General features: G+C 39.4%; 1 protein-coding gene across 8 annotated transcripts in view; it reads right to left on the reverse strand.

The window, feature by feature from the left end:
* Positions 1–24,847, reverse strand: part of OSBPL8 (oxysterol binding protein like 8) — an 87,821-nt gene that overhangs the window by 18,902 nt on the left and 44,072 nt on the right. For 5 of the 8 annotated variants that reach the window (XM_035334485.1, XM_035334500.1, XM_035334495.1 and 2 more), the window contains 4 exons: positions 10,764–10,834; positions 6,452–6,532; positions 5,472–5,573; positions 4,073–4,276 (listed from right to left, as the gene is read on the reverse strand). In XM_035334485.1, the coding sequence (XP_035190376.1) occupies positions 4,073–4,276; positions 5,472–5,573; positions 6,452–6,532; positions 10,764–10,834 (458 nt within the window). Of the gene's footprint in view, positions 1–4,072; positions 4,277–5,471; positions 5,574–6,451; positions 6,533–10,763; positions 10,835–17,676; positions 17,920–22,372; positions 22,552–24,847 lie in introns of those variants that run through there. The other 3 variants (XM_035334517.1, XM_035334509.1, XM_035334527.1) reach the window with 2 other exon arrangements.

The raw sequence follows: 24,847 nt of genomic DNA on the forward strand, positions 1-24,847 counted from the left end.
CTGTGGGGTGTTTTAAGGGAGCTGATCACAACCAGTGCTGTCTAGCAGAAGGCCCCACGTTTGTAAGGTTGCTAACTCTTCCCCCCTCTGGTCCTCATTCCCTCTTGATGAGGGCAGAGATCCCCACCAATTCCTGAGAAGATGCCACGGTTCAGAAAACGTATAAAGACAAAAGGGCAAGCCAAACCACTGCAGAGAGCAGGCGGCCCTCCTCCATGATCCGCTTCATGCTTATTTTACATGAGAATGTGTTGGGTATCTCAGCAGCACCCTATGCTCCAGCACTGCATGACTTTTGCCTGTCTTTAGATATGAGTCAATGACATTTGATGAGACATCAATCGATATTTAAATAAAATGGAGATAACTGCTCCCACCCAAACACTAGGTATTGCTACATGAACCCACTCTTCCTTTCTTCTTCCCTCTTTCCCTTCAACCTCTCCACCACCTGATAGGCCATTAAAAAAAAAATAATTAGATGCCTAAATGTATCAATATGCCTAACTGTAGACTTGGTATTTAAAAGAAAAAATAAAAATAAAAAAGGATGAGGCCCAGGCCCATAAAAGACATTTAGATGCTTAAGTCCCTCTATAAAGAGAATCAGCAGGACATTGTGACATTGAGTTCAACCAAAAGAAACACAGAGAATGTCAAACATAAAAGTTTAATTTTCACTATCAAGTTTTTCACATTCAGAATTCAAAAAATAAATCCCAAAGACCCTTCTATTTTTGTCAAGCTTTGCTTTGAAATAAAATACTAAGCAATCATTTTAAAGCCCCTTCAAAAACTTGTACCCATGGGAACATCAAAGTTACTGATAGGCAAAGAGGGCTGTACTGAACACACTTGAAGCTATTGTTGACAGCTGGGTTAAGCCTGCCTAACTCATGAGTTATCATACTTTGGTCTGGATTGATCTCCCTACAGAAGCCTAATGAAAAGCCAGTACAAGGCTTGGAAGAGGGAATTTGAAAGCCAGCAGAAGTTTTGAGCAAAAGCAGAGAACAGCAGATATTTTAGAAGCAAGCATATGGAACAGCCAGAACGTTTCTGAGGGTGAGAGGCAGCTAACGAGGAGTCTTGGTGGTGCTTCAGTACCAATGCACACAAGCTAGTGCTGGTGTAAATGATGTTCAGATATTTCTGAATAACACAGAGTAGAAGCAACCCGGGTGTTAAAAGCAAGATGCTATGTTACAGTCTCCCTTCAGAGCGAGAGGAAAGGTGCTCCTATGCCAAGTGTTTGGTGAAGTGGCAACGTGAGGATTAGGAGTTAACGAGAACCATGAGACAACACCATGCAGAGCGCGCCTCGTCTTGAGTGGGCCACTAAGGACCTGACACGCTGTGGGAGGCAGGGGAGAGGTTTCACTGGGCCCCAGGGGACAGAAGAGGTGGGAGAGGTCCTGTGGCGCCGCACCAAGGGGATGGCACGATGCTACGGCACTGCGGCTGCACCAGCACCGCGCCAACGCCTCAGCCACCAGAAGGCCTCAGAACTGCCAGACCAGAGGGCGCAGACAAAGGGCAGCGCTCTGCCCCCATGAGAACTTCGTTTAGGGTTATACTGGGGGCATACAGGCTGTATTACTCTGTAACAAACAACTGAAATTTAGAGATTAAGGTGCCTTTTTTTTTCTTTTTTTTTTGAGAAACCTATACTCTGCCAGGTGCTGGGACAATGCAACAATTAAAACTGAGTCAATAATTGCACTAAACAGCTTGACATTTTGGAGGAACTGCTTGTGCATTATGATTTTCTTTATTTGATTACGGTTCCAAAAATCACTAGACTTTTTTTTTTGATATCACTCATTGTGACTCAAAATCAATTTTCAGTATATTAATGTTCTGTACAAGAGAGGTATTGGTTTCTATTTGTTAGGTGACCTTGTTTCAACTGATTGTACAACTACTCCAATGCAAGGTAACGGGCAAGTTAAAAGTTCCACTAGATTAAAGGAAAACTTTGAAGCTTCCTTCAAAATTACTTACAGAATATTCATGCCAGCAAAACTCAAGTGCCATGAACATTCACAGAAAACAGCAAAATCAGATAGGCAGTCACACTTACCTAAATCTATTTATGAAAATTTATTTGTGGTGACTTTCCTAGTTATTAATCTTAGAAAACTGAGATGACATCAGGACTGGGCATGTGAGGAAGAAAGAACTAGGTACAGTGCATCGGGTGCCTCAGCGCAGAAGGAACAGAAAGGCCACAACGATTAAGGGAGCACGTTAAGTGACTGGCTGCAAACTACTGCAGACGAGAATGTGCAATCTGCCAGAAGGACACACTATGGGAAGTGCGTTCAAGCAAGAAAATCTCCTGCAGTACTTATGACTGTGTAAATATTTCTTGCAATGTCATTGCCCTAAGCTGATGGCAAACACAGCTCATTTTGTCTTCGACTCCTAGCTTGTTCTGGTGTATCTACTCTGTAAATCAGCCAATTGCTCATCAAAGTTTGCCTCACAGTAATAAATCCATAACTAGGAAGTTATATTTGACGAGGAAAACAAGGCAGAAAATAGTTTGAAACTTTAAGGCCTCTCATCTAATTAAGTCCAGTAATTCTCAACTGCAAATAGCCATACCAAAATGAACAAACGCCACTCCAGCTCTCAGCACATTTAGAATGGACAATATCAACTTGTTCAGGTTCAAAATTTGACCTACCTTAAAAAAGTAAAAATCTGGTGGGGCATGTCCTCTAAATTCTAAATATCTAGTTAAAAAAACAAACAAATCCATTTCTCATTGCCAAACAATAAAGTAATATCAGACTGATTTGTGATCTTCTGCAGACAGGCCACCACTTTGCAATGTATGTACACAAGATCATAAATAATTAAATCACATTAACAACAAACTCTGTATTTTTGAAAAAGGATATGAAGTTTGTGTTCTGCAAATGTGAGATCACCACTACGTAGTGAAAAGTCTTCCTAAGCAGCACTAAAATTATTCAAATGGAACTACAAATGATTTGATGTAAGTTTAGTAGATTTAGTTAATACTGATAATGGTAGTAGTTCAGCAAGAACATCCCAAACATCAGGAATAACACTAGCTGACTGACTTCCCAGTTTGATAACAAGGAAGAAACAAAAACAATGCAGCATATTCTCCAGACGTCGCAGCATATATAAGATCCATGAGAGTATCAGTCATAAGATACAATCTCACAACTAGTACTTGTATTACAATGTATGTTGCACAGATAATAATTAATTTACTATGACAAGGATTCTAATATTGTACAGTAATTTCATCTAAAGCAAGATGTCATTTCAGGAGGTAAATATGTTTTGTTAACTTGTGCTGCGCTTCCGCACCCCCTCTCCAAATGTAAAAACAAAACAAGGACTACAATTGTTTAGTGAAGTATAAACAATGAGTAATAGTAACATTAAAATAAAATAAAAAAACTTAAAAGAAATCACAGTAACTCTTTGTGGTGCAGAACACACCGTGCTTCTCAACACCTGCAGCTAAGAGCTGCTGACAATATTACGCCACGTATGGCAAAGCACACAGACATCAGAAGGGAGAGGAAACATTTATCTTTCTAAAATTTAAGCCCTAAACAAACACTACAATTAGCTACCTAGTTGCAATGTATGTTGTTATTGTACAAGGAAGCTATTTGAATTTCTTCTATTACAAGCAAATTGAACTAGGCTGACATTTTATTGCATGAAAACTGGGTTGGAAACTCAACTTTTTCATTTTTTCAATCACTTTCCTCCTTAACTTCTTAGACTGATGCAGAATGCAATATCATATACTCATTCCTTCCACTTACATGACTGTCAGTGACAGCATTAACCTCTTTAATAGCATCCTTCTGCACATCATATGTCTGAACCATACGGAGCAGCACAGATCAAACACTTTTGTGATGAAGAGGACTACATGTTAAAGTTTTATAGTCAGAATAAACAAACCAATAGAAGTTATAACAGAAAATGCAGCTCAACTTTTCATTAAGGTTGACTTTACTCATTGTTGGCTAATATTAGTCACCCATTAAGAACCATACATGCTACCACTAACCTTTATAGCCCATATGGACTGCTCCAAAGGATGAAAAAGTTTGAAGCAAAAGCCATCTTTTTTTGAAGGTCTCTCAATGAGTTCACAAGCGTTCAGGAGCACTGTTCCTACCCACTGCCCATTCTTGGGGGTTTTGTAAACAAGCAACACTCCTGGTTTCAGTACACACCACAGTTTGGTCCAGCTCTTCAAGGTACCACGAATCTAGAAGATAAATAGTTACAGCTACATCCCAGTGAACCCAGCACTAAAACCGTGTCCTTTAATCAAATGGAAATTAAAATTGAAATTATTTTTTATTCCAAGCAGTTTATCGAAGTCTATTCAAGTTTGTCCATGTTTATCAAAGACAACAAAAAGGTATCATTTCAGTTCTCCTTCTTCTACTCTTTCCTGATGAATCCTTATTCTGCAGAAGGATATACACACATCAAGATAGGTGAAGCATGGCGATTCATCTGGAACCTTCATGAGTTTTTCTACCTCAAACATATTTTACCACTAGTATAAAGATACAATAATCTTTGGAAAGAGAGCTCCTCTGAAAACAGGACTGACATCTGATAAAAAAAAAAAAAAGAAAAAACAGGATATTCACAGAATCAGATATACTTAAATTTCTTAGATAGAATCTCTCATAAGCAGCTGTTAATATCATCTCATATATGCTATGTAATATCCTTTCAAGTCCCTGAATTTGCACGTCTGATTAGATTGCTTGAATCAGTTTTATCAGCTCTGGGTTTTAGTTCCTTCTGTTTGTAGGACAGAATGCCAACTTGACCTCTGAACACTGTTTTAACCTGCTTACATGAACTTTGCAAAAACTTGAGAAACTTCTCAGACCAGCTATTGTTTGGAGTTAAGTATAAAATGGGTAAGAGATTTTTTTTTCTTGTACGATTTCCGAGGAATATGTTTAAATGTCTAAGGAATTATTACTACCATCTTTGACAAATTAATTTCTCACCTTTTGTACAAGTATTAGAGGACAGTTAGTTCTTAGAGAGGAAAGGAAAATTCCCAGAAATAAACACAAATAAATAGGTATTAATATATCTAATATGACTTATCCACTTTCACTGCTGGTAACGGATATAACAGAGCTTTAATTCAAAGTGCAAAATAAAAAGGGCAGGATTGGAATCAAAAAGCTAACTCCTAAGAAGTTGATAGCTATTCGTTCAAGATGCATGCGGCTATGGTGACTGCAATAAGTGGGAGTAGGTTCCTCTATTATTCCACCAGGATGTGAGCACAGAGACTCTGGGATGCAATTAATATCTGCTGTGTTTGTAGAAAAACATTAACAGCAACTAAGAGATCAAGCCTTTTCTATTCTGGTCAGAAAGCAGCAGCTGCTAGATCTTTAACTCAGGTTTCATGTTTAGGTTCTGACCTTCAGCCAGTCAGCCATAACAATGACTGATGGGTCTGTGATAGTGCTGAGTAATTCTTTTGTAGCTCTCTTCTTTTCTTCTCTGTAATTTTTCTTTTGAACCTGTAAATAGTAACAAAAATATTTATGATGCTACAGACATAAGCAATTAATCAGAGCTCAAAAAGACAATACAAATACAAGTTGAGGTAAAACCTGCTAAATTCCATTTGCAAGAAAGATAGAGATAAGTAGCTTTAAGACACGTTATTTGATCCCAAAATATAAACAACTATTCCATGCTATATTTCAAGAACTGCTACCAATGCAACTGAATTCAGATTCTTCTGCAATTTGCTTTTAAGACTGAGAACTGTGAAACTCCTATTAGGATCATGGTGGGGGATGGGATAGACCAAAAGTAACAAACAGCGACCCCCCACACCCCCTTTTCCCGCTGTAAAGCAGAAAAACAGATTTAGGGCCAGATTCTGATTTTTACACGTACGTTACCTAATCAGTAATTTTTCTCCACCTCTTATTTTCCCTCCCCAGTAGAAATTCAGGGCAACATATATTCCTCTTTTAGTGACAAATAATTTAATGTTTTCCTGGCAAACTGAGGAGTATAGTCTTGTTACAACACAGGGGTAATAAGTCAGTAAAAAAAATAATAAAAATTAAGTACTGCATGCAAACTTTAACTTTGATATCCCAGTTTGTCTTTTCATTGCGTGTACACGTCCTGAGGCCCCTGACAACCTGCATTATTTTATAAGCTTCTGAGTTACCCTAGAATTTTACGCATTCTCGAAGAACGCACTATAAAAGCTGATTCTCAAGTAACAGTTCAATGAGATTTGAAAACTGAAGAGAAGCAGCAACACTAAGTCTCACAATACTCAGATATTCCACGGAGGTCTCCTCACTACTGAGCATTTCTCTTCTCAATAGAAGTATATGGTAAACCTTTGTGCACATGTTTATGGAGATTAATTCACCTTGAGAGATTCTTTTTTGGTAAGCTTGCTTGAAGATAAAGAGATGTCCTTCTCGGAGCCATTGAAAAGCTTGGATTCAGACTGAAATTCACAAAAAGCAGAATAAATAAAATAAATAAATGGCGACAGGTATGAGGCCATATCACTGTTTCAGGCAATTCTGAAAGTGTTTGAAGTGTATAATTACGTTTGTAAGTTTCCCATTCCCATTCACTCTTTTGCTTTTTCTCCCACTCAATGAAACAACAAAGCCTGTAACATGAGCTGTTCAACAGCCATTTGAGTCATTTTTCATAAAGGTTTTGTGGGAAAGAAGCCTGAAATTACTCCAGAAGCTGAAGTATATACAGTAAATATTTAGCCCACATATCCCGTTACTTGATACGTTACAGTCTCGACTAGGTAGCTATTATTTCAGCAGAGACAAGGTTTTAGGAGAATCCTGGCATTTAAACACAGGAATCGTTCCCATGTCTGACATGTGAATCCCAGCATCTTCCTAACTTGCAAATTCCTCAGAATTGATTGCTAGAGAGGCACTTACCCTGTGACCCATGAAGGAAAATAAAGCCTCTTCAACCCAGAATTCAATACTCCGTAAGTTAGCAGAACACAACTGACCACTACTGACACTTGTTTCTGCTCCTTCCTCCCTAATTCCACACTCTGGTTACTCCGTAAGTCATCTTAGAGAAGCTCGCTGTGGTGATAGGCAGGGGAAGAAGACTCGAGTTTATTTATGAAACCCAAGTCTTTATTCACGGCAGGACAACATGCTGCCTCAGTGCCATGTGATTTCTGCCCCGCAGCCTCTCCCCACATCTTAAAAGGTTCAAAGTTTTATTTCTTGGCATCTGTTGCCGACTAGTTGAAAGGGAACTACAGCCACCAAAGATTCACCCTGGGATACAGAGATATTTAAAAAAAAACAACAAGAGGAGTCTATCACAGAGTTACCACATGCCATTCCTATTCCGAGTCAGAGAACACTGTATAGGTATCCACTTCAGATAAATTACAGAGTTTAATTTCTCTGTGCACCAAAATGTAAATCTGATGGTCCCAAAGTCCCTGCCTAGTCAAAAAAATAATCAGTATAACCTCCTAAACTGTGTAAATTCGAGGGCAGGTTTCTGAAAACTGCTTCTCAAGCTGTTCAACACTTCTGACTAGTCATTTCAAGTCTCAGACTACAATGCAAAGTTTATTCACTGAATTCCTATAAAATGACAGTCAAAAAAATACTGCAAATTCTGAGAATGGTTACTTCAGTAATAAGAACAGTGCACTTGTGCACTCTTTCTTTCTTAACGAGCATTGCTCAAACCAAAGAAATTAAAATTAATGATTGGCAAATGAAATAAAACAAACCAACTTTGATGTCACACTTTAAAGGAGTATATTTAGATAAAAACATTAACATTAGTGTCAAAAAGATATGTGCAATAAATAGGAAAAAGTATGTTTAACTTAAAATCATTTTGGGTAAATGTCTACATAAGTAATCATTTACCCAAATCATAAATAAGTAAATGCTCCCTAACTTCAACATGCATCTTAGAAAACTGAAGGCCATCTTTTCATCTTGTATTAAAGATGTTTTTAACACTCAAAATTTAAGATGAGCACGCATCTTGAAATTTAATTCCCCTGTCTAGAAGTTAGAGGATATACAGTACTTTAAATGTAATAACAGAAGAGGGAAAAATGCTTATCATCGTCAAATAAGAGGTAATGACCTCGATATGCAAGGTATAATGGAGCAATGTAAGTAAAACATTCATAAAAACTCTAGTTGCTCACTAACAGAAAACTAATGCAATCTAAAGTCCATGTATACAAAAACCCCAAACCAGTCAGTATCACAGGCTACAGACACTCATTTCCTCAGTATCAGTTATAAAGCTTGCTAGCATGACACCGAGCGAAGGTCCATCTTGACCTGTCTAATGGGTTATGAGACAGATCGGTGATGCAGGTATTTTAAGCTAACGACCTTCTCAGTGTTACATCCATTCAGAGGGAATGGGATCAAAACTTACAAGAAAACAACCTTATTTAGAAAGAAGGGTTGCTGCTTCCCCTCCATAGCTGGGACAGCCAGTTACCATCTTCTGCTAGCCTGGTTTATTTGTGGGGTATAAAGGAACCACTAGTCTTAACATGCCCCATTGCAAAATTAAGGATAAAAAGGTATAAGGATAAAAAATAAACAAAATAGAGAGAGATAAATGAAGTTTGGCATATATGTAAGTTAAAAGAAACAGTATTAACTTGATTTCTAAGCCAAAAATGATTTAGAGGTTTCTGGACCAATGAAAATACTTTAATCTGAAATGAGCTGGATGGTAAAGTATGCTTCCTTGATCTCCCTGACTATGATGCTGTAAAAATGACTCATAATTTTGTGATTTTAAGTCAGATGGAAGACACCAACTACATGAGATGCTCAGCTATGACATCGCAGAACTGCATCAAGCACAGAAGCCAACCTGCTCTCCCACAGTGCAATTCCGATGACGTCAGTTTAGAAGAGGACTGTTACTGTATTACTATAATCTTTAAGTCAGATTGATTTTCTGTGTTAACATTACTCTTGAAGACTCAGACACATGAAATACTCCGGAAAAATGTGTGTGGTTTTTTTGAGTGCACTCCTCCCAGCTCCTCAGGCTGTGGCTGCCTGTACCTACGGCCAGCTCTGATGCACCACACTGCGTGATCCAACCTTGGATTGGGCTGCTGTGAAGAGAGCTGTGCCAGGAAGCAGCCATCTCTCCACCTCACCTGGGAGGCGGATGCAATGAAGCTCAGCTCCCAGCCCTTGGTGCCGGCCTGAGCTAGGCTACAGCTGCGCCTGGCCGAGCACCTTTCTGACCCACAGATTTCAACTCCTGGCTTGGCCTCGGGCCTGCCCCTCACTGTAGATTTATGGCATAAGCTGAGCCTGGCTCACACTGCCAGCCCTGCTCTGCTCCAGGTGCCTGGCTGTACTCTTGGCACTGCTCCTGCCTGTCGTGCTGCCACTCCTGGCCAGCCCTCCCTGCAGAGCTGCTCACTCCTGCTGCTCCCTGGCAATCTGCTTGCAGGGTCTACTATCACCTTTTTCCTCCCTGAAAGCCAAAAAAGCCAGTGGATGTACTAGCAGAAAATACCAAAACATGCAATTGGATGATTTAAAGCCTTTAGCTCTATTTAAGCATCGCTACGGGATAAGAAAAGCAATTTAACTTAGCTATTCAATTCAGCAATCAAATTACACAGAACTTTCTCCTCCACAAAACACTTTCTCCTCTTTAAAGTCTTGAGGAATAAAAAAAGACAAAAACTTTTTTTTTTTTAATTAAAAATATTTTTTTTTCTGGAATTTCACATTCTAAATACATAAAAATAACTAGATAAAAATTTAGTTTTTTGACATGCCAGGCACTTTAAGAGTTAAAGGCAATATATAAAAAATGTTGCATCAGAGCAGCCTATACAATGTTTTAGCATTTAAAGCTTCAAGTGTAATGTATAAATTTAAAAGGATTTAGAAAAGAAATAGATAGTTAAGGTAGATTTTTTGCTACATTACTACAATGACTTTTTACATTATATGCATAGTATATGAAGACCATCAAAAGGAATACTTTATTCTGAATGAGAATGCTATTATTGCAAACTATTCATGTAGGTAAATGTGGGTAAATGTGTAGGTAAATGTAGGTAAACAGCTCTGGAGAGAAAAAAAAAATGAGATCACTATGTAACAGGAGTCTTTTTTGGTTGCTCAGGTAGTTCACATTTTCTTCCTTTTTCAAGTTCAGCCATCGCAAGATGATATATTTTTGGTTACTGCCACGTCTCCCAACTCCATTTTGTACATTCTCAGTTTTTACTGCATCTCAGCGCATCTTTCTCATCTTGGGACTACAAAATGATGATTATGAATTTGCATGGCTGTTGCTTTTTCCATTTCTATTAATAAAGACAATCAAAAAGCATAAACATGCACTAGCAATTACATCTGCTTTAATGCACTGCTGATGGCTCAGCTGCACATTACATTTGGTGAGGCAACATCCACACCACGATCAAAGCGAGAGGACTCCACGTTTCATTTTCACTAACTTGAACTGTATACTTTCATGTGATGTCATCCTGAGAACTACATTAAAGTTCATTTTGGTCTTTATCTACAGCCAAATCTGAAGAGTAATCTCCAAGATTACTTACAGTGAAAGTCGAATACATTTGCATTTATTAAAATAGAAACTCAACTCCTTTGTATGCTGACATTTTAAACCCTAACCGAGGCTACTTTCCTTACCTTGCTTTTTGACATAGAATGTGCTGTATCCTCTTTATTTTGTGACACATCATCCTTCCCTTTGTCAAAACCTTAAAGAAAAGACAGCATTGTTGCAAGTTATTTGAATGCATCACATTTTACAAGAGATAGCCTTTGAAATAAATTTGCAATTGTATTTAGCATAAAAAGCACAAGCAAATCAGATTTTCAAACATCATATACATACTAGCTCATCGAATCAATTGAAAACATATCTGTTATTGCAGTATAGTCGAATTTAAAACCCTCCAAGAGGTGAGAACAGTCCACTGCATTTGGGTGGTGCTGCACCCAATCCAATGACCTGACCAGCTGAAAATACGATCAGCAGTATCTGTCCTTTCAGCTCCCCTCTCCCCTACCCGCACACATAACACCAAATGAGGTCAGTTTTGGTATGTTCGTTTCTTTAGCTACAAATAATCATTAAAATCCACACACGTGAAAGCAAATCTACAACGTGGATTGACAGCTTATTTCTTACAAGTGCAGTTCTTACAGGTACACGAAAGATTGCTTGTATTAGCCTTGAATTTATGCTTTTGCCTCGACATACCTTACATTTAAAGTCAAAATCCCACACTAACGTGCATGACTCACAGTGCAACCCCACCACTTTCCCCGCACCCACAGAGCAAAGTGAGTCACTGATGGTGGCCGGGACGTGCAGAACGGGGGCCACGACCTGCAGAAATGCTGCTGCCACGTCCCACGGGACAGCACGCGGGGTTCTCCTTCTACGCTCACAAAAATAATCTGGTTACCAGACAGAACACCCTAGCGACCCATTTTCGTTGAGAAGGTTGGTTCTAGCATAAGGCCTTACAGACCGGCCCCTCGCTACAAGATGGACATGGAGGTGCTTGAGCGAGTCCAGAGAAGGGCTACGAAGCTGGTGAGGGGTCTGGAGAACAAGTCTTACGAGGAGCGGCTGAGGGAGCTGGGCTTGTTCAGCCTGGAGAAAAGGAGGCTCAGGGGTGACCTTATCGCTCTCTACAGGTACCTCAAGGGAGGCTGTAGCGAGGTGGGGGTTGGTCTGTTCTCCCACGTGCCTGGTGACAGGACGAGGGGGAATGGGCTAAAGTTGCACCATGGGAGTTTTAGGTTGGATGTTAGAAAGAACTGCTTTACTGAAAGGGTTGTTAGACATTGGAACGGGCTGCCCAGGGAAGTGGTGGAGTCACCATCCCTGGAGGTCTTTAAAAGACATTTAGATGTAGAGCTTAGGGATATGGTTTAGTGGGGACTGTTAGTGTTAGGTCAGAGGTTGGACTTTATGATCTTGAGGTCTCTTCCAACCTAGAAATTCTGTGATTCTGTGAAAACAAATTCCTGGGTGCGTTTATTTGAGTCGCAATGCCCACAGCCGCGTGGCCCCCGCCGCACGGCAGAGCTGGAGGCGAGGGGCAGCCCGGCCAGCGGAGAGCCCGGAGGCCGGGCCCACCAGAGGGCACCACACCCGCAGGAACGGCGGGCAGGAGGCGCCCAGAGGCCCCCTCACAGCTCCCCCGGCCCACCCAGGCCGCAAAGCTGGCCGGAGAAAAGGACCCCAGCTCCTCTGACCTGACAGGATTCAAACAGTTCACTTCATGGGCTCCAGGGCAGTGCGTGCATGTGTGCGTAGGCTTTATGCGGCTCACCGGAATTTAAGAGCTCTGTAGCAGTGTTGAGCAGTTCGTTTAATGAGGAATTTTTTTTATTACTTTTTAAATTGGTATCTTCATCCTTCCACCGTTTCTTGAGAAACGCTAAGACAGCACTGATTCACCTATCACAAATACACATCTTGGGAAGTTTCAGCGAGTTACTGAGAAATCAGGTTGCCCTTCAGGTTACGTGAGAAATACAAGAATCCTCTTAGTTTTCATTCAGTAACCTTTTTTTTGTTGTTGTTGTTTTCTTCTTTAATGTATTACCTTTTGCTGAGATTCTGATGAAGAACAGACTTAAATATATATATATATACTGCAATACAATCACATTTTATGTCTGTCTACATAAAACTTTACATGTCTTTACAGAAGCCCTTATGCATATACCCAGTTCATTAAACCCTTCCTCTTGAAATGCTTTTAATGCATCTGTGAGGGCTTTGTTCAGCTAACAAAAACGTATAATGCAGAAGGCAATGTGGCCGCAGGGAAGAAGTACCTAGACAGGCAGAAGGTTTGTAGTGCTGGGGAATTTGGCAAAAAATAATAATACAAAAATAATAGACGTGTCAAGATCCATAATCTAGAAGCCACGTTTCATAGGTAAGACCAAATACTAAAGCACATTTTCTACAGGACCAGTAATTACGTGCTGGAACAAAACAAAGGTCACCTCAAGCCTTAAAGGACAGGCCTAAGTTCAGTGAGAAGTTACCAGATGTGATGCCAGTCTCAGGCAGTCAAACATGCACTAGAATCACAGTAATGGTGCCTTATCCTCACCCCACACCCAAAAGAAATCCCGAGTTAGGAACCAGGTTCCACTAAAAATGTAACATAGGGACTTCCTAATGACCTTCCAGGTTTCATTTATCTATTTAAACACAGAATTTTATCTATTTATCTGTTTATAGATACATTTATCTATTTAAACACAAAATACCTAGTGATGGGAATTGCCAAGGAAGTGCTATGTCAGGGCTGTGCTAACAGAAGAGAAGCTGTGATTCACAGCTTTCTTTATAAGCACAACAGCTTTAAGGACTTCATACATCCTTATCTAACATATACACATTTTTATTTTCATAAACAAGCTTTTCATCGGTATCACCAAGCAGAAATAGAACAGAATGCGCTACCCTGTACCAAGAGTCGGAGGCGAAAACCAAAGCTGTCTTCCTGAACATCACCTTCTCGCTCCCAATGCCTCAAGGGCAAGGGGTACACGCACTTGCTGCTTTACAAATGCGCCACCACACTTACTGTTACCTCCCTTAGCCACGCAAACAGCAAAACGACGTCTGAGGGCTTTGCTGGTGAATCCAACTACTGAAGTCACAGCACTGCAGACTCTGGATCGCTTCGCTCTATGTTGTCTCAGTTAATAACAAAAACCCAAGCAGCCAGCTCCATGTCCTCATCTATCCTTCTTGTAGCTCCCCTCTCAGTGGAAGGAATAAGTCAACCCAGAATAAAGACACAATGCTTTTCTCCCCATGTTACAAAATATATGTTAAAAAAAGTCATTATTCAGGTGCTACTCCAGTCACAGCCTTCCAGCATAACACACACTTTTGCCAGTGCATCTCCATAAAGACAGGGGCATGTCCATCAGTAAATAGTTTTGATTCTTCTGAGCATAATTTGAGATTATACCTTCAGGGAAATTTGTACTGAAACATCACAAAAGGCTACGTACAGGCCCAAACTGAGGATAACACAAACACTCTGCTGGAGAAATACTTGGTCAAGGAAACAACAACATCCAAACAATTATATTCAGAGAATCAATATTAAGAAATGCTGTTTTTTCCCTTCGTGCCACCAGTAATGAACAAGAAGTTTCTCTATGGATATCTAACAAAGATAACAGCATAGCCAAGAACACTGAGCCTCAAAATGATGCTTTGTGTTATTGCTCTTCTTGTAGTTTTGTTAGCCCCAGAGGTACTAAAAGATATACTTGATATTAATAAACACAAAAAGTCATTGAAGTCACTGCCTGGAGCACAGGCTGCTAGGGCAGGAGGTAGTCTCTTATAAAAATAAAGTGTTTCAAGTTTTTAAATGTTTATCATCAGTGGTTTGAGGCTTAATATTTGTTTTCTTGCTACTTCCAGACCTATAATTCAATCAGTAACTCTTTAATAGTTACCTTAGCCCACCTTTTACGATGCCGAACTTCAGGTGATGAAGTCCTTTTGTCACTCCTCACTATTAAAATCTCTTGGATTTCTCTATCTTTTTTTAATTTAAACTCATGAGAGCAATCTTCAGATGTAACAGCAAGCAAATGCAGTCTGAATTAGCCTTCAGAGCTGCAGCTTGAGCCCTAATATTATTTGAGGCACTTGAAGATTTATTGATTTTTAAGCACAAGTTTCACTACTGTAGCCTCTAAAGCAATTCTGGATAACAGAGTTTGTGTTCAGAGCAACACTATGTCTTAACAGAACCAAACCCGAGTGAAGTGAGCTACAGTTCCTGATATGATCTTAGAATCCAATGAAAACTTTCCATGACTATGTTCTCCTATTAGGTCCTTCTAAAATTTGTAGGCTTAAATTTAGATGAAAACTCACAATGAACTTTCAGAAAGATGTGAGTCGGACAACTGTGTGCAACTTGAACAACCAGAACTTCACACGTGCAAGATGTTTTTGAAACAAAACCAGACAATGCTTGGCATAGGGGCTGGCCTAGATGATCTTTAAGGTCCCTTCCAACCCAAACCATTCGATGATTCTATGACTCAAAGAGTCATGGAATTGACACTGTCAATACCGAAAGAAAGCAAGTCCCCCAAAATACCATATTTGACAAAAAATTATGAGTAGAAACATTGCGAGATTAGTGTTCAAGAATCTTTAGGATGAAGTCTATGGTAGGATACATTTTAAAACAAAAAAGTGGTTAAGAACCTTCCATTTTGAAGGTATCGTTCTTCGAATTCATACCTGCAATCTGTCCCTTAATCAATCTTGAGGGAAGGGAAAAAACAAGCCAAATAACCATACAACATCTTCTATATCTCAGATACTGCTTTTGTACTTCTCAACAAATATCACCTGAACCTAGAATACCTTATTGAGGAAAAAAAAGAAGGAAAAGTTACTTCTTAATATGAAGTCTATTTTATCCAAAAGGTAAGAAAGAATTGCTACCCACTGGAGGTGGCTCTTTTTTTTTGCTGCTGGTGGTGGCAGCAGCATTTTTTTTTCCAATAGACAGAAGAACCAGTAAAAAAGTTAAAAGCAACAGAATGCATGAAAAACCAGCAAGCATAAGCAACAATACTACTAACTTGCAAATTAAAAACAAGGAACACTGATTTGCTTACTGGTGTGAATGTGCAGTTCTGAAAAAACAACTTATTGAACTGAAAAATGATACGCTTCTGGAAGAACAAAGTAAGCTAAACTTTCTGGGAGGTATCAGTATTAGTGCTATTTAGTAAACATTGAAAAAAAAGGAAAATGAAGATCTTTTAGGATTCAATCACAGGAAACAAGTGTTTTTAACTGAGTGATTTTCAGAAGCTTATTTTGACAACCAGTTTTAAGAATATAATCCCATATTAACTTATTCAGATTCCTCCATGGATTTTGAAAGAAGAGCAGGCAAAGCCCTTTAACATATCTTCTCAGAGTCGTATTTTCTTTTGCAAACAACACAGAAAGTGAAATAACCATAACCAAAGAATTCCCTCAATGTTACTACACAAGTATCTTTTGAACAGGCAATAACTACTCCTTGCTTAAACCAAACTGAAGGAGTATACCTTCCAGTATATTAATAGTTTAAATTACCCATATATATGGAAGATTCCAAGAGAGAAAGAGAAAACATCTTTTAGTTATGTGTTAACACTTTATTTTATTAACTAAAAGCTCATTTCCATTTGTTCTGCATTTTAAGAAGTCATTTGTATTGTCCACTTACAGACACTGATCAGCTGTAATGTACAACCCCATACAGGAAGGAAATAAATAGGAAACGAATCTGTTTTTATTTCAGTAATTTCCAGATTACATGCATTTATTTTAAAGGGAGGGAGGATCTGTCTAGCTGCTAACTCCATGCTTTCAAGGATTGAGACCTTTTATTTCCCGAGCAGCTTTAATAAGACAGTGTTAGATTCCTGGTAGCAGGCTGATAATTTCCTGACAACATGGAAGGGAAACGTTATATTGTAAAACAGGAGGTTTAAGAGACTGTGGTGTTCCAAGGGACTGCCCCCACTTGCCAGTGGCTGAGCATGCTGCTCTAGTGATTCTGCAAGCCAGCACGAGCCAGCGGTGCAGACAGCTCCTGAATTGCCAGTCCGCAACCTCCCGTGCACTCTGCACCCCAACTCTTTTTCACGGCTTTGGAGCCAGAACTTAGGAAGTCAGTGAGCTGATCTGTAGAAGGCACACAATAAAAAGCTGAAGCTATTCTTGTTTCCCCGCATTCTGGACCCACAGGACTGCAACAAATCGTGCATGAGTACGTGCACAAGACAAATCACACACCGAGTAATTCTGCTAAGAACGCACAATTTTTACAGTGTGACTTTTCAGAAAGAGGTGACCTTGTATACATTTTCAAGGATTGAAGTTTCCTGAAGTAAACTACTGAAATTCAAGTACAGCAGCACATATTATGGACAACAAAACTCTACAAATTCACTTCAGGATTCTAGTACTGACTTTCAGGAGACAACAATCTGAGCAAAAAGAGAATCAAGCTATTTCTGATGCTAAATTTCTTTAAAGTCTTGCAGTACAGGCTTTAGCAAGGCTGTGGTTCTAGCCTTAATTCACTCTATCTTGTCATTATATGTCAAACCACTAATTACAGGCATGCAGACTCTTCAGTAGCATAAAGCCCTTATGCTTTATGCTGTTATTTCAAGGGAAGTACAGGGAAGGAAGAGATTTATAAACCACAATACAGAACTTGAGTCATAAAAGCCCCCAAAATCAAAACAAAATACTCCAGCCAGCACCAAGTAAACAGTATCCTTTCAAACAGATATTTGCTGCAGGGTAAGCCAATTTATTTGTTTGCCTATCTACAACAGATCTTGCTACTAACAAAGAGCTATCATCTAGATGCATACAAGCAATATTCTTTCTGATTTCTGTTAACAGACTCTACCAACATCTCAGTAGATTACTTTCATTCAAGTTGAAAAATTTGAGGTGGAAATTGTATTCACTTCTTTACATTTTAAGAAATGCAAGACCAAAACAAACCTGGTGAAGCAGGAGAGAGTTCATAATATCCTCCAAATGAAGCATTCCGGACAAGTTTTCGGCCATCAGCTCTTGGAGAAAACACAGATGAAATCCCAGCACATGAGGAAAACCTACGTCGCAGTGGACCCTCTTCCTTCATGAGTTAAGATGTTTGTGTAAGGATTATGTTCTCTGTGAAAGCTGGTTAGCATTAGCTGGTTGGAACAAGAGTGTTGCAGTAACAGCCTTCTACCTCATATTCTGATGAGTAAGATACAAAAGGAAAGAAACGAAGGGCACACGTGAAAAATGCAGCGAAGAGACAGAGGCTGCCAAATCAGCAGCAAGCCAAGCAACATTACACTGTCCTCAACAAATCCATTAGAACACTTAAAGCAGAACGGCTGTGTTTCAGCTTCTCTGTTCCACAACAGCAGCATGCCTCATTTTTTTACATCTCAGTTTTGGTCCTACTCATCTTCGCTTTCTAAGCACATAAAAACAATCATTATTTAGGTTTTAAGGATTCATTAAATCTCTCTCTTTTTTTTTTTTTTTTTTTTTCCCCCCCCCGTTATTCTTTCAAATCCCAAACTAATACTGCGCTCAGGAGCTAAGGTGGCTTCCTTATTTGATATCCACTATGGGTACACTATGGGAACCTGAAAAGAGAGCCGATGTGTTGCTTTATGCAGACGTGCTGAACTTAGGCACTCTTTAGGCACTTACCAAGCTAGTTTTCATCAGCTGATTGCCATGGCTTCTACATCATCATTTCTTATTTTTGTTTAAAAGGTGAAATGATAGCTTTTTCTAACACTCTGCCATATTTATATATGCAAACTGCCTGACTCCTGGAATAGTTGCACAAAATAAGCTCCACAAAAAAGGTTTTATTTTTAATGCCCCAAATATTTTATGCAATGAATATAACAGTTAAACCAATGAACTTAAATTTTAAACATAAAAAAAATCCCAGTAACTTGTGCTTCAAGGCTAGGAATGAAATGATCCAAACAGATCTAGCTGATCAGTACCAGAATGTAGTCAAATAAGCTCTCGCTAACCTCCTTCATGCATTGCTCATCTGATGGGCTGTTTCTTTGCCCTGACAACTAGCATGCATGACCACCTTCTTCCATGCATGGAATATTCCTTCCTGTCTCTGCTAACTCCACTTTCCCATCACACCACATTTCTGATGAAATAGACTTTGAAACCTACTCTGTTTGCTGGAAAGTAGAAAAATAAAACACAAAGAATAGACTTGAAAACAAGAACTTATGCTCTCCCTTACTCCTACAAGAGGTCTTCTCTTCTTACAAAGTGACATGCATCCCCTAAATCAAATTAGTGGTAACATGAATTTGATTAATCCTTTAATAATGATGTTTATTCCAGCTGCTTATGTAAACAAATGTACTATTTGCAGACAAGTAATTTCAGTTCACATTGGCTAAATAATAATACAGCAAACTGAAATATTCTATAACCTCTATGAAAGGTTTTAAGTGTGAAGAATGGGCATTAGTACATCTGCTAAGGTACACACAGAGAACATTGAAAGTAATTTTTCTGATTACGAAGCATAGTCGCTTCCAGGATGCTATGAATTGCTTGAATTTTTTCATGCCTCTTACCAGAAAAATGTGCCAGTATATGTCAAAGAATAGAAAAAAAAAAAAGGGGGAAAAGATGCAGCTGAAATAACCAAATACAAGCCATCAACAGGAATGTGATCAACCTGTGACATGTAACCTTCACTTCTTTTGTAGAAGTGAAAAAGTATTTACATGGGCACAGTGTGGGGAGAAAGTAGATGAGCATGTCTTGTATTAATGCCTGTCTCCATTTATTTGTCCATCACTTTTTTTTTTTCTTTTTAAACAAACACAGCACCACATCAGTTCTCCAAATTTATCTTCTGGGCTACAAAACAGTGCAAACCACCACGGTACGAATTTTATTTTTTTCTAATTAAAACCTACAAGAGAAAATTAAAGAGAAACCTACAGTAGAAAAACTCCCCTTGCACACAGAAGGAAGCATACCATCTCATTACAGACCTATCTTGCCCAATTAATGTCTGTGTTAAGCACTATTTTGACACTGGGGCTTTGACCCTGCCCATGAACACTGTACTGATGCTGGCCTCAGAGGATGCTTCCTGTACCTTGCACCGGCACAGGAGCGTCACACAGGCTAATAGGAGACTACCATCAGCCCTCCAGACCACTTCTCCTGCATCTCCAGCTGGAATGCCAGCTGGTTCCGGAGCCACTCCCCAAAATATTCCTACCAGGCTACTAGATTCCTTCCCTTCATATTCTTCTCTACCACGCTGTGTTCATTTTACTGAGAACTGGCTAGATATCCAGGGATTGGAGGAAACAATATAATCCTGAAGGTTTATCCCTCATTTCTTCCCATGCTCTCTCGGGTCCTTGGCACTTTTCACGTAGCCAAGCTGTAACATGGTACAGACTGAAAACCCATTTCTCCTTCCTATGTCCTTTTCTCAATTTAGAAGCCAACCTAAAATCTTTGGCTAGAATTCCAAGCATGATAATGTTGCAGTCATGTTTCCCCTCTCTGAAGCTACCTCCCAAACGAGGCAGCTGCTACTAAGAAACTTTTCCTTTATTAACAGCGATACAGCAGAGGCAGACTATGCCTTTTGCCAAAGATGACTGTCTCACCACCACAAGGAGAGGGGAAAAAATAATCTAATTTAATTTTTCTCCTTCATCTCGCTCTCCCCCACCAAGTCATCTTCATATTTCACTTAAACCCACAGTGGTAAACCAGTTCAGGACATGGTTTGGCTATGAAAATTCGCTAGATCTGCACTTTTGCAACAGCTTGTGATTTGTTATGCCCGCTGGTACTTGGACACATACGTTCATTTGCTTCAGTTACTTCAACACAGTATACTGGAAAGATAACTGATACACAACAGAAAGGCTGTTAGGTCAAAAGAAAGCTGAAACTTTTAATTAAAAGTTCATTATGACTCTTGAGAATCAGCCTGCAATATTAAAGAGGTTTCTGCTCTCCATGTACTCAGTGTCCAAAGCTTCTAGAAACCCTCCTCATTCCTTGCAACAAACTTGATTCCTGAAGCTTCCTGAGAAGGTATTTCGAGTAGTTTGGAATTGCTGCTGTTTGCATGTTCCGCAGGTAACAATGGCAAGGTGCACTTCGTTAACTACCATATATTAAAACTGAAAAAAAATCCTTCTTCTCTCCATCCCCAACCTGAAAATAAATTCCTATGAAATGAACCAATCTATTGATAAAAACAGAATTGCTATCATTCATTAGGCTGACATCACAGGAAGGCTTCTGTTCTCAACAGATTCGATTCTTGGTACCTCAATAATTTAGTAATTGACATAGAAAATGCATGAACATACAAAGCTTGTAAGTTTACATGGTTTCAAAATATTCACAAATACAACTAGAGCCAAATCCAACTGCAGAAGGTAGGCTTATGTAAATGTCTGTGTAAACAGGAAAATATCTGCTCTCTATCCTAAACGCATCCAGGTGCATGCCCCAGTGCACGAAAAAAGGAAGATTCTTCGTAACAAAAATTAAGTTCTTCATAAAAGCAGACTTAAAGGGAGAAAAAGCCTTCTGGTTTCTGCTTCATGTAATATCTACATCAGTAGAAAGAAGGAAATGCCCATGGCTGAAATACTTAGTTCATCTATCTCAGATGAAAAACAAACAAAAAAAAGACCACAAAATCAAACCCTTATCATAAGCTGTTGAACATCTCTTCAGAGGAAGAAACTTTATACCTTATATGTATGTCCTAAAGGACAGAATGTATTTCTCCTATCAGCTACACAATTCAGTCAGAGCTTCTTTAGTAATAAATGCTGGCTGAAAACCAAATCATAATCCTGTGCTTAAGACATTCTTTCAGGATATTGCCTGAGGCAAAACATAAATCTCTGCACACAAATGAAAAAGACAACGCATGCCATTCCAACAGCATATGAACATTTCTGACAAAGCCTGGTTTTAGTTTTAAAACATTTCTCCAGTTGATAAATATTCACAGCTGAAAAAAGGCACAGGCTTATGAAAAAAGACCTCTCTGAGCTGCACACGTATGAATTTCCGTGCGTGGAAATTGAATTCTAAAAATCAAATCACATTCTGAACTATCCTACCGAGGAATTTTAAACACTAAGTTTTTTACGTATTTTTTAGTAATTTAAAATGATGAATACATTGAACAAATTGATACTGATGCAATGCAACAACTCAGGAGTACATCTAGTAATGCAGAAAATTCTTTTTCCCCTTAGAGTTGTGCAAGCAAAGCCCCAGAATCTTCATGAAAACAAACTCTACAAGCTAAAGGGAGGAGCACAAAGAAGGGAAACTGACAGTGTAGCAGAGAAGACAGAAGATTTTTAGACTCACTCTTCAAGTCTGGCAATAATCTGCTCTGACATCTCGACAACACGATGTTTCCAGCAGGATCCTCCCCCCGGTTCAACAAATGAAAAGGTCATAGATAATTCTCTACACGCAGTACGCACACATTCCATACAATATGCAGAAAGCAGGAAAAGCAAACTGCTAGGCTACCATACCTTCCAGTGGGTTTTATCCAACGTATGATTTTTGCACGGGGACTTAAAGCAAAAGTGTTTTTCTCCTATTTAACAGAAACAGATAGTAAAGATGTACTTGCCTTCAGACACCACTATTTGATTCACAGAAGAGATACCTAAACCAGGAGGCTACAGGTTGTGGTAGTTTACAGTAGCAAGTTTCTTTCACCAAATGCTCTGTTGTCTAGTATTTCCGTGTCAAGAGCAGTCTAGCTGAGGAGTAATTCCACAGGCATGTCTGAGAATGGTTCATGAACTAACACCAAGGCTCCCAGCACCCCAGTGGCAACTGTACTTGCCTCCACCTCCCTGCTTGCTAACACTCCTGCTCGGCTCCACCCACCCAAAGTAAATAGGCTTGCTCACTGCTCAGGTTTCAACACTTTTCATCTCAACACTTACAAAATTCAAGGTCACAGTTCAGGTTCAAGTACGCCAGCTTTGCTGAGATTTACATGGAAAAAAAAAGAAAAAAGAACTTGTTTGAGAAGTTTCACAGTAATCAGCCCTACTGTGCCCTTCAAACCCAGCACCACACTGTCACAAAGCCATACTCCACACAGAAAGGAGTACGTGTAATTTACCCAAGCCACAAATGCTGGGTGGAGTAGCATTTCAGAAACGGCAAGTTTTAATAAATGCACAATGACTTGCAGAGGAATGTGCCAGAGAATGCATTACAGTAAGAAAGGAGGACATCAAGATAATAGATTCAGAAGGCTAACCACACACAGCACAACTTCAAACATTCACATTCACAAGAAAGTCAGTCTGGCAACACAAACTGCGAACAAATTCTATAGGGTCAAACTCTTCCTTCTTTACTGCGAACAGAACCTTATTCACAATCTATTTGACGCAAGTGTAGGTAAAGCTGTCCCAAGAAAGTCGCACAGATTTACAGAACTGGGGCTTCACCTCCATGATACTGTGGCACATGCATCAAAAGGCAAAGCAAGACAAAACAAAATACCTCAGCAAGAGAGACCAAAACTGTCAAAGTAATTGCGGTTGCAAGATTTTAGACAAAATTCCCACATTGCACTCCAAAGCAAAAGTGTTAAGAAGCCTTTCTAAGATGTTAGCTGCACTCACTCTATACAGAAAGTGCCTAACTTCAGAAGTAACATTTACTGTGGAATTGTTAAAAAAAAAAGGGGGGGTGCTTGTTAGGGAACCTCAACAAACCCTCAAGTCGCTTCCTTTCTAGCGCTGAGTCAATTTTAAGGGAAGATAAACTCGGTAAAATAAGCATAACATGCTCAGTAATAAGTGGCTCTTACTGGGTCAAGGTAATCAATTATTTAGCCATTCTTAAGTTTCTCTATTCAACGGATAGATACAGTGGAGCGAAACAGGAGATTGCATGATTACGCCTGTCAGAGAAAAGTCAAAGGAAATGCGAGAAGAAACACAGAAATCATTATCAAAAGACAGTAATGTCTGCAAATCTTGTGTTTTCTTGGTCATTATGGCTCCAAAGACATCTCATCCCTGCAGCAGTTAGCAAATGTTCTTCAGGAACTAATGCTTAAAAACATGTATTTTTCATTCTCCACCTTCTTTCTCATGCAAAAATAGCTAGATGTGTATTTCTCTCTAAATGCAGCATCCTACAGACCAAAATCTGTAGGATTTTAGTCCTTCAGATGTTTACTCCAGACTGAACACCCTTAGTACAAGTGCCACACAAAACACCCTTCTTCTCCCCTCCCCCCAAAGCACTTTCAACTTCTCCTTTCTATTCATTATGATATCATGACCATTACTGGCAGACCAATCATTCTGCTTCCACTGTCAATCCCTCTCCCTGCATCTAATCCAATTCTGTTTCTAAATAATGTAACACAGACTACGTTTTCATCCTAGTGCAAACTGAATTAACATCTGCTTCTTGGAAAGGAGGGGCAGATCCTACCTCTTAGCTCAGCTCAAGCTCCTTCTGGAAAGACATGCCCAGTGCTCAGCCTTGTGTGATGAGCATGCACTTAGTCACACAGTAAGTCAGTCTAACACATAGAACAACCAAACCCTTAAAACTGAGCACAAAGAGAAGTGTGTTAAACACAGAGCTGCTAATTTAGCTCAAAGGTCTACGTTTCTATAAAATATCTCCTCCCTAGTCTTTATCATCCTAACATACTTTTGCCAGATACTACCCATATTTTTACTCCATCTGCATCTTGTTGGTGCCTTGGATAAGAGACTTTCTGAGGGTTGATGCAGTCAAATTGATGAGCTTGTCTGCAAAGGTCATTGTTCTCCACATGGAAAACAGAAACTAGAGCTCCAAAACCCTAATGCATCATCTGCTTAGTTGCCAGCTCCAAAGGATCAGTTACAATATTGTCCACACAAGCATCATTACTGCTTGTTCTATTGGTTTGTTCAGACCAGTTATCCGTAGGGTACTCAGCCTCCTGACCTCAAAGTCTGGGACAGGGATCAGAACAAACCCCCCAGAAATCAGGTAGAAGCAGTTAAGAGACCTGCTACTCCACGTGAACTGTCTGGCAAATGTGACTCCCAAACCCCTTTCCATCATCTACCAGCAG

Source organism: Oxyura jamaicensis, chromosome 1 (genome assembly GCF_011077185.1).
Source record: "Oxyura jamaicensis isolate SHBP4307 breed ruddy duck chromosome 1, BPBGC_Ojam_1.0, whole genome shotgun sequence".
NCBI classification, from domain to species: domain Eukaryota; kingdom Metazoa; phylum Chordata; class Aves; order Anseriformes; family Anatidae; genus Oxyura; species Oxyura jamaicensis.